Consider the following 13,000-nt stretch of genomic DNA (forward strand, 5'->3'; position numbering starts at 1 on the left):
TATTGACTAATATTAATATTAGAATCTTCTATTTACATATCTTTATTTTATATTTAGTACACCTTTTATTTATTTTACAACAAATTTATATTAATAAAGTAAAACTCTTTATTTTACAACAAATTTATATTAATAAAGTAAAACTCTTTACATTATTAATGTATCAAAATTAAACTCAGGCTATAAAAGTTACAAGGGAAAAAAATCAAAACAATTAAAAAAACAAATGCCTCTTTGAAATTTAAGAATAAATTTGACTTTCTTTTGGTAGTTAAACTCAAGGGTATATTCCTTAACAAAAATATTATGTATACACTATAATCAAATACTATGTATTTATGTATAAATACATATATTGCTTAACTTATTTTTAATATATATTTAATATTTTAATATATATTTTATACTAATAATAAATTATAATGACTAATTTTGATGTACACCTAATATGGTTTATTCTTTAATCGTTATCTCAACTCCATATTTGGAGGAGGTTCAATTTGGTTTGGTGCTTCCAAAACCCTAATCTCATGGGATATATATCGTAAACCATAAATCCTAAATGATAACGATTTAAAAAAAAAATAGAAGATATCAACGATAATAAATGGGGCTACACCTACATGCGTTGCAGCTAAGCTTCAAGAATGCTCAAGAAACAACAGATTTAGCTGCACAAGATCCATAGATCAAACGAAACTAAATTGTCTCACCAAAAGTTACGTTGCAAAAAATTCTAAACCATTTTGCATCCGTTTTATTACAAAACATTGTTCACTGAAGGACTCACATTTTATAGGACAAGCAACCCAAACACCCTGTTTCAGCCGAAAAATTTAAAATGTTAGTACACTAAAGAGTATATAAGATCTAGTTAGATAAGCCAGACTTCAGTGTACAATCATATATACATGTTTGATTATATGCACACTAATTTTGGAATGAAATTTGAAGCTAGTTGTTGTTAATAAATGAATGCAGGATGTTACATGGATTTGTTCATAAAAGTTACCATCACAAGACTTCAACCTTAGTCTTTTTATTTTCTTCACTTTTTGAAAATAAATATTGAAGGGATCATTGCTGTTAGGACTTCGGTCCTATAATCTAAGACCAAAATAACCATACAAATCTCAATTGACAGAAAAGACTTTCAAATATTCAAGTAGATGTTGACCAACATCTAAATGGCCATTTTTCTTAAATTAACTATCTCTATTTCATAAAATCATAAACCTTTGCTTGTCAGTCAACAACCCACGGCAAAACATAAGAGGGGGAGAGGATTGGGGAGAGGAAGGATATTTTAATATGATATGTAATGTACAGGAAAATATCAGAAGATGTACAAATTTAACACTTAAGAATTTGCAATCGTACTTATTGACACGAATTCACATGACAAGCAAGATAAAAAAGGACCCAGTAAGAAATGTGGAGAAAAGTTTAATAAAAAGAGTAGAGATAGACATAAGAATCATCTGCATGGTTTAGAAATATAAACGTGTCAGTTTGAATCATCTGACCCATGTAGCTGAACCAAGTAAACCTAGATTTCATTGTAATTGCTCTATTGAAACCTGTATCATGAGGAACCCTAATGATTTTTCCTAGTCTTTCTTTGCATAGATAACCCAAACCATTATTTATAGGCCATTGTTTCACAATGTCTTTGATGAACTGTGACTTGCTCAGCTTCAAAATGCTATTATTTTCTTTCCTTGGTCAAGAATTCCCAACATTTTCCCATGTACAATCACATGCTTCATTGTTGACAACTTTAATATCCCTTAAAGATATTGAATGAGACAACAAAACAGGCACAAATGATAGAAACACCTAAAAATATTTCACTCCCAAAATTTTCCAAAATTATGAAACACTAAACCTAAGTACCCAACAATGAAATGCAACTTGCAAGAAATGGGTTCAGCAAGAGGGTGAGTCAGTGAATGAAAAAGTAAATAACAACAAACAACCACAGCTCACTGATTAAGAGTTGACTGGTCGGGTAAACAACCATACCAGTCCACTACTCAACCATGGAAACTTAATTAACAGATGATAGACAATAAATCTAATTTAGAACAAATGCAACATCCATTGCAAATCAAGATTAAATTTGACAGCGATTCAGTACTGCAGTTTCACATTTTAAACATAGACATGATTTGTGTAACCAATCTCAAGTAACAAGACAAGGCTTGTCATTGCTATACAGCAATTTAAATTCACTTCTCAAGATATAAACAAGTATAAATAGATAAAGGGTAAACCACCAATTTTAGTCCCTGAAAGATCATGACATTGACAATTTAGCCCCCAAACGAAATAAGCATGCCTGTGCCCCTTCAAGGATAATTAATGCTTGACGAAGTATCACAACACATAAGGAAAAGGCGTATTTTGGAGCATTTTGTCAAAAGTTCATATTTGGAGGACCATGCATGCATTTCTTTCTTTTGGGCTAAATTTTCAACGCCATAATCTTTTGGGACTAAAATTGGTGGTTTGCTCATAAAAAAAGAAATAAAATTAACAATAAACCAGAGACAAACTACGTAGAATCACTAACATAACAACAAATTACACATATGCCAGTCAAGCAAGTAACATTTCTTCAAGTTAAAAACAAACCTAGCATCTAGCATGCATGCATCATAATAATAATAATTGAAAAACAACAGTAAAAGAAGGTAATGTACCTTTAATTGGAAGAGGTAGGTGGTTTGTTTTGGGAAGAGTTAGGAGGAGAGTAGACGAGTGCGAAAACCATTACTCCTGGCAGCAACCCATACTTTGCCAACGCTGCCACTTTCGTAACCACTGGCTTACCCTTCAAAAAGGCCATTTTTACCAACTTCCCCTTCTCAACAACCTATTCTTCTTTCTCTGTGTTTTTTCTTAACTCCATAAACAACAAAATCAAAATCATTAAACAAAATAAATAACTGATTAGAATAACTACGTAGAGAAATAGCCTATAAATATGCAGCAAACCCTTTCACACAGCACATATTACAAGTTGTTAGGCATTTGAAATGTCGTATGTCCAAGATCCAAAAGGATTCAAAGATAAATCAAGAACATTACATTGTGTTTAATGAAGATGGATCAGGGAACCTAAATGGCAAGAGAAAACAGAAGCAAACTGAGGCCTTCTTCCTTCCATTTGTCTTTTAATTACACTCAAATGTCGAGCAAAGCGGAAACAAATTAACGCACCAGAATGTTAATTAGTTCATTCTTAGCAACAAGGTTTAATCACATACGAGCAAATTAAGGTTCTATTTGGGCAGAACAGAGCACAAAGATTAAGGAATTACCGCTGAATTTAATCAATTTAATCACCTACTGTACTTTCATCTCATAAAGAGGAAAAACCAGAACTAATCTAATAAAATAGATCGGCGAACAAAGAAATTTAAAAAATTGAACTAATCCATATGATAATATATCAAGTCATTAATGTTCAATAATCAATTAATCAGAAATTAAGATGAGGAGAGAGGTAGCTACCGAGACTGGGTGAATAGAGAGAGATTCGAATGAGTAGAGGGAGGGAGTGGTGGAGGCTCTGAGGAGTGGTGGTGGGAGAACACTGAGCAGCACGAAGAGGAATTGGGGAAATAGGGAAATGTTGTCCGAATGCGCTAATTCCACTACCTGTGATTTTTGGCATGGGTTTTTTTGTGTGTAATATTTAAATAATATTATTAAGGTATTTAAATTTTTGACAAAAAAAAATACGAGCTAATTATCAGATGTCAAAATTTGATTTTTCTGTTGCAGCAACAAGTGTCTCCGTTGTAATACGAATTTTTTTATTTTGATATGTATTGCAAGATAATTGGGATGCAGGGTAATTTACGTTGCCGGTAACGCAAGTGTCAAACAAATCCAACGGTCCAATAGGAAAAAAAATAAAAAATAAGGTAAAAACTCATGTGCAGTCCACTTCACGTGAAGTTGATACATGAGAACCGTTAAATGATTTGAGATTTGACTAAATTTTCATCTAGCGGTTCTCAAGTATCAACTTCACGTGAAGTCGACTTCACCTGAGTTTTTACCAAAAAATAATCAGACGATTCAATTACACAAATGAAAGCGTCCGATTTATGGGCACGGATTCAGTGTGCCGTTTGTGTTTGGCACACCAGTGCACATGATATTTATGTTTGGCTGATCGGTGTGCCATTTGAGGTTGGCCGTCGGATCTCTCTGCTTTTTCAATCCAATGGTAGAGATTACTCTTTCTCTCTCCTCCTATGATTGGTTAGTGGTTTAGGTGTGTTAGAGGGGTTAGTTTACAAATTTTACTTTGTAGCTGGTTATTTTTGTTACAATAAAAAATTATTTGGGTTTATGTAGAATTAGTTTATCATGTTTTAAGAACTAAATTAATGGCTGTTAGTGATTCTGTTTAACGCTAAATCAGACATGATAGAGGAGGGCTGGGAGGGAAGGAAAAGCGCTGTGGACGTCGTTTGACGCATACAAGATAAGCTGCGATGGATACGTATCCGTCATTGACCCGTCAATGGAGTAATGGAGTTGCAGGAAGCTTTTCTCCCGCGGAGTCACACTGCAGAGCTGCCTGCTCTCCGAAGTGCGGCCTCTGTCGCGACTCGTTGGTTCGGAGGATGAAGATCTGCATAGTGTCCTCGCCGGAGCTGGATTCGATCACCGTCGGATAACAATGAGTGATGTTTCGGATAGATGCATGGCTTTACCGGAGACGTCCAACAAGGAAGGATCGAAGCGGCGCGGGGATGGTGGGCGAGAGGATGACGAATGAGAGGCCGATGGTGTTACGGGTCGGGCGGGTTAGGTTAGAACACAGTTGGTTGAACTTGGGTCAATCGTGATGGGCCTCTGGACTAATTTTTCTCCCTGAGATGCACATTTTTTCTGAAACCAATGCTGGGCTCAAGTGTTGGGCTATTAAAAGTGTTGTTAAAACTAGATAAATGGTCTAGTATGGTCCTTTTCACTGCACGAGTTGGTGCGGTGTCGAAAGAGGCAAAGAAAGGAAACGGTGAAGGGGGTGAAGAGGTGCGGTCTTTGTCGCCAGACAGGGCATAATTGAGTTTCCTGCCACTTAAATCCCAACAGCAGAATGAACACACAAGAGGGTGCATCATACTTTGGTGGTGAGGGCGAAGGTGAAACTAGCACAAGGGAGGACTCGTCTGAGGAGGATGAGGTAAGACTTTGTCAACAAATTTATTTAGTCGTCCTTTTCAATTAATGTATTGACCGTTTATCGATTCGTAGTTCATGGCTAACTGAATGTATCGTTGTAGTTGGCATGGGACGATGCATCGGACGTTGCCTTGGACGAGGGTTATGATTCACAGGGCACAATTTGGTAACCATTCATTATTTTTAGTGCGCTCACAGCTCAATCCAGTGGGAACGTGGGTCTTCAAATTAGGCAAAGGTTTGGTGATGCAGCAGGTGTTTTAGTTTCTTAGAAGATCATGCGTGATGTTTTATGTTTGGACAAACAATGGGTAGCTATAGAAAACTGTTTTGGACTGTTATACTTCCAATTTGACCATATCCAGGCCGCTATATGACTTTATTTTGTAACGCTCTATATTTAAATTGGAAATTATTCTAGAGCATCCATGGTGCTGTATGAATTGAAATTGCAAATTAGTGTAGAGAGCATCCATGGTGCTGTGTGAATTGGAATTGTAAAGTAATCTAAGGAACACTGATATTTTGAAAAGTTCTTAGTTACACCGGTCATAAGATTGTATCATGTACAAAAAGATTTAAGTCTAGCAGTTGCAACACATCAACAATCAGAGCACAAAAATAGTTGTTGCCAAATTAGAAAAGGCAATCCAAAATAACATGGTCAGCTAGTTCATCAACCCAGTTGGATTCGTTCAAAATCAACAAATTGGACCAACAGCTCCACGTCCGGGTTGGTCCTGGAGATCTCAAAGACGGCCAGCTTCTCCACAGTTACGTTGCACTTGCGCAAGAAATCAGCCCACCCTCCGCCGATGGTGCCACAATTGCGGCTTCTATTGCCCCTGTATCTGGCATAGTCCGCCCGGACAGAAATCTCCCCCGCTCTCAGAGTGACCATGACATCATCGCTGACGTCGTCTCCAAAGTGTGGCACATTTGGCTGGGCAAACCAAAAAACGAGAAGAAGATGTACTTAAAGTTAAAGGCATGTGTAACATGAATGCAACGTGCATGAAGCCAAGAAAATGAAAAGGCAACTATTGATGATGGCATTATGAACAGTTAGCATGCAATTGGGTGCTTGTTTCACAAAACATTGGATATTGAAAAACAGCATACGAGGCATTACCAACAAATTTGTGTAATTAATTTCAAGTCAACCACGGCTCCACCAGATAGCCAACCATTAACAATTAAGCAACAACACAACACAGAAGACGTGGACCACTTACGACGGCACAGAGGCCAACAAAATAAGGACCAGGAAAACAACAACACTTACTGTGGACCACCTAGGCCGCCACATTACTTTCAATAGAGGGAACATCATGGGAACAAAACAGATAATGTGGACCCCAAATACTGCCAACGTAAAAGGTGTATATATAGTGGAGAGCGAAAGCCATTACCAGGAAGTGGACGTGCAACAGCCTTTCTGTGATGTGCATAATGAAGTAAGGGTGCTCGGACTGAAATGTCTGCTCCACCTCAGCTGCAGCTGCGCTCCTGGGGACATTGATGCACCCCGTTTGACGGCGGGGCTTTTGAGGAGCACGTGGACGGTTCGTTGGCACCTGGGGGGTGTGAGGTCGCCGGAGTCATCACCAGACGTAGCATACGTCCTCTCCACACCCGGTGCCTGAAATATGCGAACGCTGAAGTCGTCTCTGCCCTTGTGCTTGAATAGCAGAATGTTAAAGGGTTGTAGCTTGTAATCATGATAAAACCTTTGTCATCCCCTCCTGAGAGTGATCCCTTTCAACCCCTTGGGGCTGCATGCAATCTTGTAAGTACGGTCTGACCCGTCGGCGACCGTGATGTAGATATGGTTGCTACCCTTGGGGAGGAGACCACTTGGTAATGGTAGACGCTGCAGATATGGGCATATCAAGACACAGCGTAAGAGATAGAACAAAATGCGGAGAGGAGAGTCAGAAATAATGGAAAGAACAGAAGAGCAAGCTTTAACCTACCATCGGTCGCGACGGCTCTCCTGCCGCTTTGATAACCCTAACGACGTCACCTTTCGCGTGTTCTTCGGCCATTTTCTCGTCCAGGCACCAACAGAGAAGAGGGGGATATTCTGAGTTAGGAGAACACCAACAGAGTAGACAGCATGTGAATCAAGCGGATATGAAGGGTGAATCCAATCTAATTAATTAATTTAGTCAGAGTTTCACCCCTTAGGATTGTGTGCCATCACCCTTCCATGAAGTCTTCTTCTACAAGCCAAAAAGTTTCGTGCCTCATGGGTCAGATGGGAATTTTTTTTTTTTTGTGCTTGTGTTAAGCGAGACTTTGGATTTTAAAACAATTTTGTCCTGGATCCGTCTCCATTAAAAGGCCATAACCAATCGTTACGCACAAAAAAACTCATGGAACCATACATTGTGGGCATAAAGGAGGATATGAGTACGTAGTTGTTAGTGGGCTCAGGTTATTGCGTTGGCCTGGCCCATGAAAGCGTAAATCATCCCCTGGAGTTTAGTATGTTCCTTTTCACTGCACGAGAAAAAAAAATCCTCACACGGCTGCGCAAGGAAGATGAACACCAAGATAGTTATCGCATGTATAATAAGTTGTTGAACCGTTTAACAGCAATATTAATTTTCTGTATGATATTAATTGTCTGTATGATACGGTAAATGAAAAAAAATCCGAATGTTTATTCCGGTGTTGTAAAACTGATTTGCAAGGACATAACGCACCCGTAAATAGTTGCCGAAAATGTTCTGGGATCATGATTTGGAAACGTTAAATGCTAACGGCGCAATACGATTCCCTAATTTTGTTTAAACCGCTCAAACGACTTGTTTTATTTGGCTGATTTATAGGCAGAGGGGCTGAGTTATCAGTAACTCCAAACAATTCGCGATAAGTAGAGAACGAACCGATGAAAGTAGATATAATAATCGCTACAGACTTTTAACTAGCATTTCATAAGATCAAAAGGACGACCAAACAAACAAACAAACCAGATAGATCATTCAGGGCTTCAGGCCTCGGCAAAAAACCAAAACAACATAAAGATATCACCCATGTGCACCAGGTCAAATACCTCCGTCACTGTGTTCAATCTGCACCGGTTGAACGCCTGCCTGGGGGGTCAAAGATTTCTCCTTGGCCTCCAAAACATCGACGACCCTTTGAGCCAGGTCACGCCATTTTGAGCTTTCCGCCATCATCTCATTTGCTTTGTCATACATTCGGCGAACGGTCGCTTCACAATGTTGCTGCTCCCTGCGCAACAACTTCTCCTCCCGGCGGTGTGCCTTCTCCTCTTCCTCCAGTTGATCCTCCTTTTTCTTCAACTTGACCATTAAGTGCACCCTCTCGGACCCGGCCTCGAAGAGTTCATCTGAGATTTTTCGAAGCCTAGCCTCCCAAATTTCCTCCCTCCTGACAAGTTCGGCCTCAACGAGGTCACAATTTGCAGACTTCTCATCTGTACGGACGATGTCGATCAGAGTGGAGATCGGGTGTTCTGCGAGGTCGACGGGACTAACGGCGTGGTCGGTGATGGTCTCCTTCGACATTTTCTCGATAGTACACAGAGGAGAGAGCAGTGGATGGTGGCAGAAATAAGGAGGGGGATAAGGATAGACGGAGAGGTTAGAGAAGGAGTTACGGCAGAGAAGAACTGGGAAAGAAGCGATAGGAGGGATAGGGTTTGTCATTAAAGGGCACGTATACATATATAGTGTAAATTGGAAATCTGCTTCGAATACCTTTTTTTTTTAGAAAATGAGTAATACTTCGTTTTTTTTTTTATTTTTGGGAAAATAAACGATTTATATTTAAGGTAAAAGAAGAGATAACAAATTTAATGTAGTTTTAAATTTAAATTTAAAATTATTTTTCAGTGTTCAGGTTTTAAAATTACGTTTACGATGACTTCGATTCCCGTGCGAAACCCAAAAACGAAGCATCAGTTACAATGGGCGTAAATGAAGGCGTACGTGGCACGGTACCTGACTTATCTGGTGAGCCATTTTGCAGTATATAAGTTCACTACCCAGCTTTCCTTCATCGTGTCTGGTGATCCATACTAACGACGGTCCTCCTGTAACCTTTCCCTTCCACCATCTATTCAATAAATTTAAATCAAATAGGATGAGATCTAGTGCAACCTCCGAGAAAGGCAGAATGGGAAAGAAGGTTGGATATGGGAGAAGGAAAGGGAAAGGGAAAGGGGTGCCCCCACGCGTCTGTCCGCTGACTCTTCTGCCTCGCGAAATATGGGAGAGAATTGCAGCAAGGGTTGCGTCGGCCTCGTAACTCCGGTAACGAAGAAGCAGGTTCCGTGGAAATCCATCCACCTGAGCCGCTGCCGTCTCGCTGTTGGGGTATATTCCGGATATCCTCCCTCTAAAGACGACGTACCAGACACCTTCTGTGCGCATTGCCATCAGACTGTTAGAGGAGATCTGGTACACCCTTAAGAGGGAGAGGTGGTTAGGGTTGATGGTGGAATATACAGTTTATGGGTTTTTCTCTCACCTGGAGGCTAAGAAATGGAAGAGTCAACAAATAAAGCAACTAGACGAATAGTGGTGTACTTGCACCAGCAAAGAACAACTAAATAACATTTGTCTTATTCACCACTATTAAGGCTCCTTTAAATTCCTTCATTCTTGAGAATATTAGCCCCACCTAGGGAATGGAAATCCAGTTAATTACGATAAATGCTTCTTTAATCAATATAATTATTATACTATATGAACGCATCGGTAAACAAAAATATATAGGGAAACGTATGCGGTACTGAACCACGGGTAACCCCCCTCCCGCTACACCCCAACGGCAGTATATTAAAAGCGAAATGCCTCAAGGGCATTTACAAATTCGTCCATCCTCCTTTTGTAATCTCCAATAATCCATCCACGAAGTCCCTCCAAATGGCCGAAAGTTCCCAAAAGGACAAAACGAAACTGGACGTATCCATTCAGCACGAGTGTCTGGCGAATCTTCTTCCTCTCGAAATATGGTCGATTATTGCCCCGATGGTTGCATCGAATTCGATTGAGGATCTGTTCAACATGCAGGCGACTTGCAGGTTATTTGCATCTGCATGCAATTTCGATGCCGTGTACAGGCATGCCTTGGTGTCGGTGTTGCCGATCGCTTGCTTCCTGGACTACTCTGGGACGCCTGCAATGACCTTTCTGCGTCGATGCGCCAGAGCACGGAATCCGGCCGCTATGCTCCACGTTAGGATGTCTCATTTATTCTGGTGTGGCCACCGCAGAGGTGGCATACGGACCCTGACCGAGGCAGCAGAGTTGGGCGATGTGGAGGCCTGCTACATCTCTGCGATGCTACTTCTGTCGCTTGGTGACAAAACAGATGATGAGATCCGCCGTGGATTCAAATTTTTTTGCGTGGTTCGTGAGTCCGGCGCAGTCGAAAGGTGCAGGGATGTCTTCACGCAGGTGTTCGCCGGCCCGTGGTCCGATATACCCCCGGCGGACCCAGAAGAGCCTGTGTCATGCCGTTCCGGTAGTTGCCGTACCCGTGGGAGCATTGGTGATGGGAGTGATTTGTCCAGTGTGGCGTGTGTGCAATGCTTGGCCGAGTACGAGGTGCGAAAGTTCTTGGGGACTTATTGCGTTTAAGTAATTTTGTAAACCCCCACGATGGAGATGCCGATCATGCTAATTGCTATGCGTACTGATGGTGTATTTTATTTTATTTTTGTAAATTTTTTTTATGTTAAAGTACAGTCTTTTCGATCAATTATCATGTGGAGTACACAGACAACGCAATTAATGCGTATCTTGGCCATAACTTAGTCTGAATAATTCTTTCTTCTTGACTGGGATATGATCTGGACCTTGCACAATTGAATTAACGTTTGAATGGACAAAAGACTGTTTAGTCAATCAACCTTTTACACCATCGGAAGGTTTTTTTCTGGGGCTGGGTATTTAGACCGCGACAGTGAATTTATGCAAAATTGGTAACTTGGATAGGCAATAGGGAGTGACACCGTGACCGAAAGGAGTCATGTAAAAAATGGGTACGGGGTAAATTTTTTATGAGCAATGATGATAATTGACGATGGTGTATAAAATCTGTACAGAGGTTGAACAATGATCATGCGGGTATGCTCAACTTGAACCACGGGTTTGTATTCGCATAATATAACAGTCCTTTAATGAACAAAATTTGCTTCAATATTTTAAGGAGTTTTTTACTATGTAATCGCACTAAATGTATGTTTAGGGTTTTTTATACAACACGACAGAGAACTAATTTGAATTTTGTTTCGATCAACGGCTTCGTATTTTTTGTTCGTCCAAGCAATCTATTTTAAAAGAAGTGTTTCCTAGGATATAAAAAAAAGGACACTATGTCTGCATTAATTTGTTTTATTAGGTATTAGCGTTTGGCGCCGTCGTAATGTAAATCCCTAATTATGTTTCAACAAGCTAAGAACACAGAGATTAAAGTATGCATAATTATATTATCAGGGTTTAAGTTCCACTGCAGAAGATCAAATGGGTGACAGAACAAACATAGGAAATAAAAGGATCATACAGGCCTCGACGGAAAACATGACATTCAGATATCTTGCATGTGCAGAAGGTCAACTTACTCCGGCCCCGTCTTCATTTTTCCCGGCTGGATGACGACCCCGACGGAGCAAAAAGTTATGTTTTTCCTCCAAAACGTTGATCCTGCGTTCCAGGTCCCGCCACGGTAGAGCCTCCACCTGTTCCCGTTCACGGCGCTTGACAACTTCTGCCTTTAATTCCTTTTCTGTGACATCCAACTGGTGAAGGAGCACATCATTTTTTTGCTGCTCTATTTTCAAATCCCTTTTAAGCCGTTGCCTTTGCTGTACCTTTTCCTCCAGTTCATCCTTCTTTGCCTCGAAAACGAACTTGGCGGCCATCATCTCCACCTTCGCCTGCCTCAGTTCTGCGCCGGTCGTTACGAGTGCAGCCTTCAACCTCTCCTCCCTCGTGACCAGTGCGGCTTCAACGAGGTCATAATCTGCGGACTTTTTATCTACGCGGATGATGTCGATAAGTGCGTCGATCGAAAGATCCGCTAGGTCGTCTGGACTAATGGCGTGGTCGGTGACGGGTTCCTCCGACATTTTCTTGGGGGAAGAGGACGACATATGGCAGTAATAACGGAGAAGGGTGGTCAGAGAGTTGAGAGGAGGAGTTACGGCATGGAAGAAGTGAAGAATGGTTGGTACTTAGTAGGGTTAGGGTTTGTCAATAACGGCCACGTATATTTATATTTATATATTATATTATGATGTAGGAAGAAAGTTGTTTGGTATCTTTTTTTCCGTAACTAATGTGTCCACGTGTCAATAATGGGGCTTTATTTTCAGTAAAATAAAACATTAAATTAAACTACTTCGATGGATAAAAAAAAGAAAGAAAAGATAACATTTATTCAGCGAGTAATTAAGCTAGGCAACTAAAGCTGACATAAATATAACACGAATTTCGAACAGTGAACATTTAATTATTGCGTTGTAAAACGAGTATTTCGTTCCTCCCCTGCTTATTAATTATCTTGTCTTTTCCATAACAATCGGTAAAGAAACGTACCACGCAGTAAACCATTTTTTAAAGAATTAAAAAGATATAATAATAGCACAGAACGTTTCTTTTAGGCTATGTTTGGTTGAAAGGAAAGAAATAGAGAGGAAAGAAATAGAAAGGAAAGAAAAGAAAGGAAAGAAATTGAATGGATTTTTATTTTTCTTAGATGTGTTTGGATGAAAGGAAAATAAGAAGGAAAGAAATATTATAAAAAGACAATT

General features: G+C 40.0%; 1 protein-coding gene and 2 long non-coding RNA genes across 3 annotated transcripts; 2 read left to right on the top strand and 1 right to left on the bottom strand.

Moving 5' to 3' along the window:
- Positions 576–3,677, bottom strand: LOC107623892. The gene is made up of 3 exons (XR_001616676.2): positions 3,520–3,677; positions 2,706–2,903; positions 576–818 (listed from the first exon to the last, which is right to left on the bottom strand). It is a non-coding gene; the product is annotated as an uncharacterized LOC107623892 (long non-coding RNA).
- On the top strand, positions 5,178–5,545 carry LOC110267519. Its single transcript, XR_002355246.1, has 2 exons — positions 5,178–5,209; positions 5,310–5,545. It is a non-coding gene; the product is annotated as an uncharacterized LOC110267519 (long non-coding RNA).
- LOC107620177 (putative F-box protein At1g67623) lies at positions 10,215–10,826 on the top strand. The gene has a single exon (XM_016322382.1). It carries the CDS (start codon positions 10,215–10,217, stop codon positions 10,824–10,826), a length of 612 nt encoding a protein of 203 aa, XP_016177868.1.

Source organism: Arachis ipaensis, chromosome B10 (genome assembly GCF_000816755.2).
Source record: "Arachis ipaensis cultivar K30076 chromosome B10, Araip1.1, whole genome shotgun sequence".
Lineage (NCBI taxonomy): Eukaryota > Viridiplantae > Streptophyta > Magnoliopsida > Fabales > Fabaceae > Arachis > Arachis ipaensis.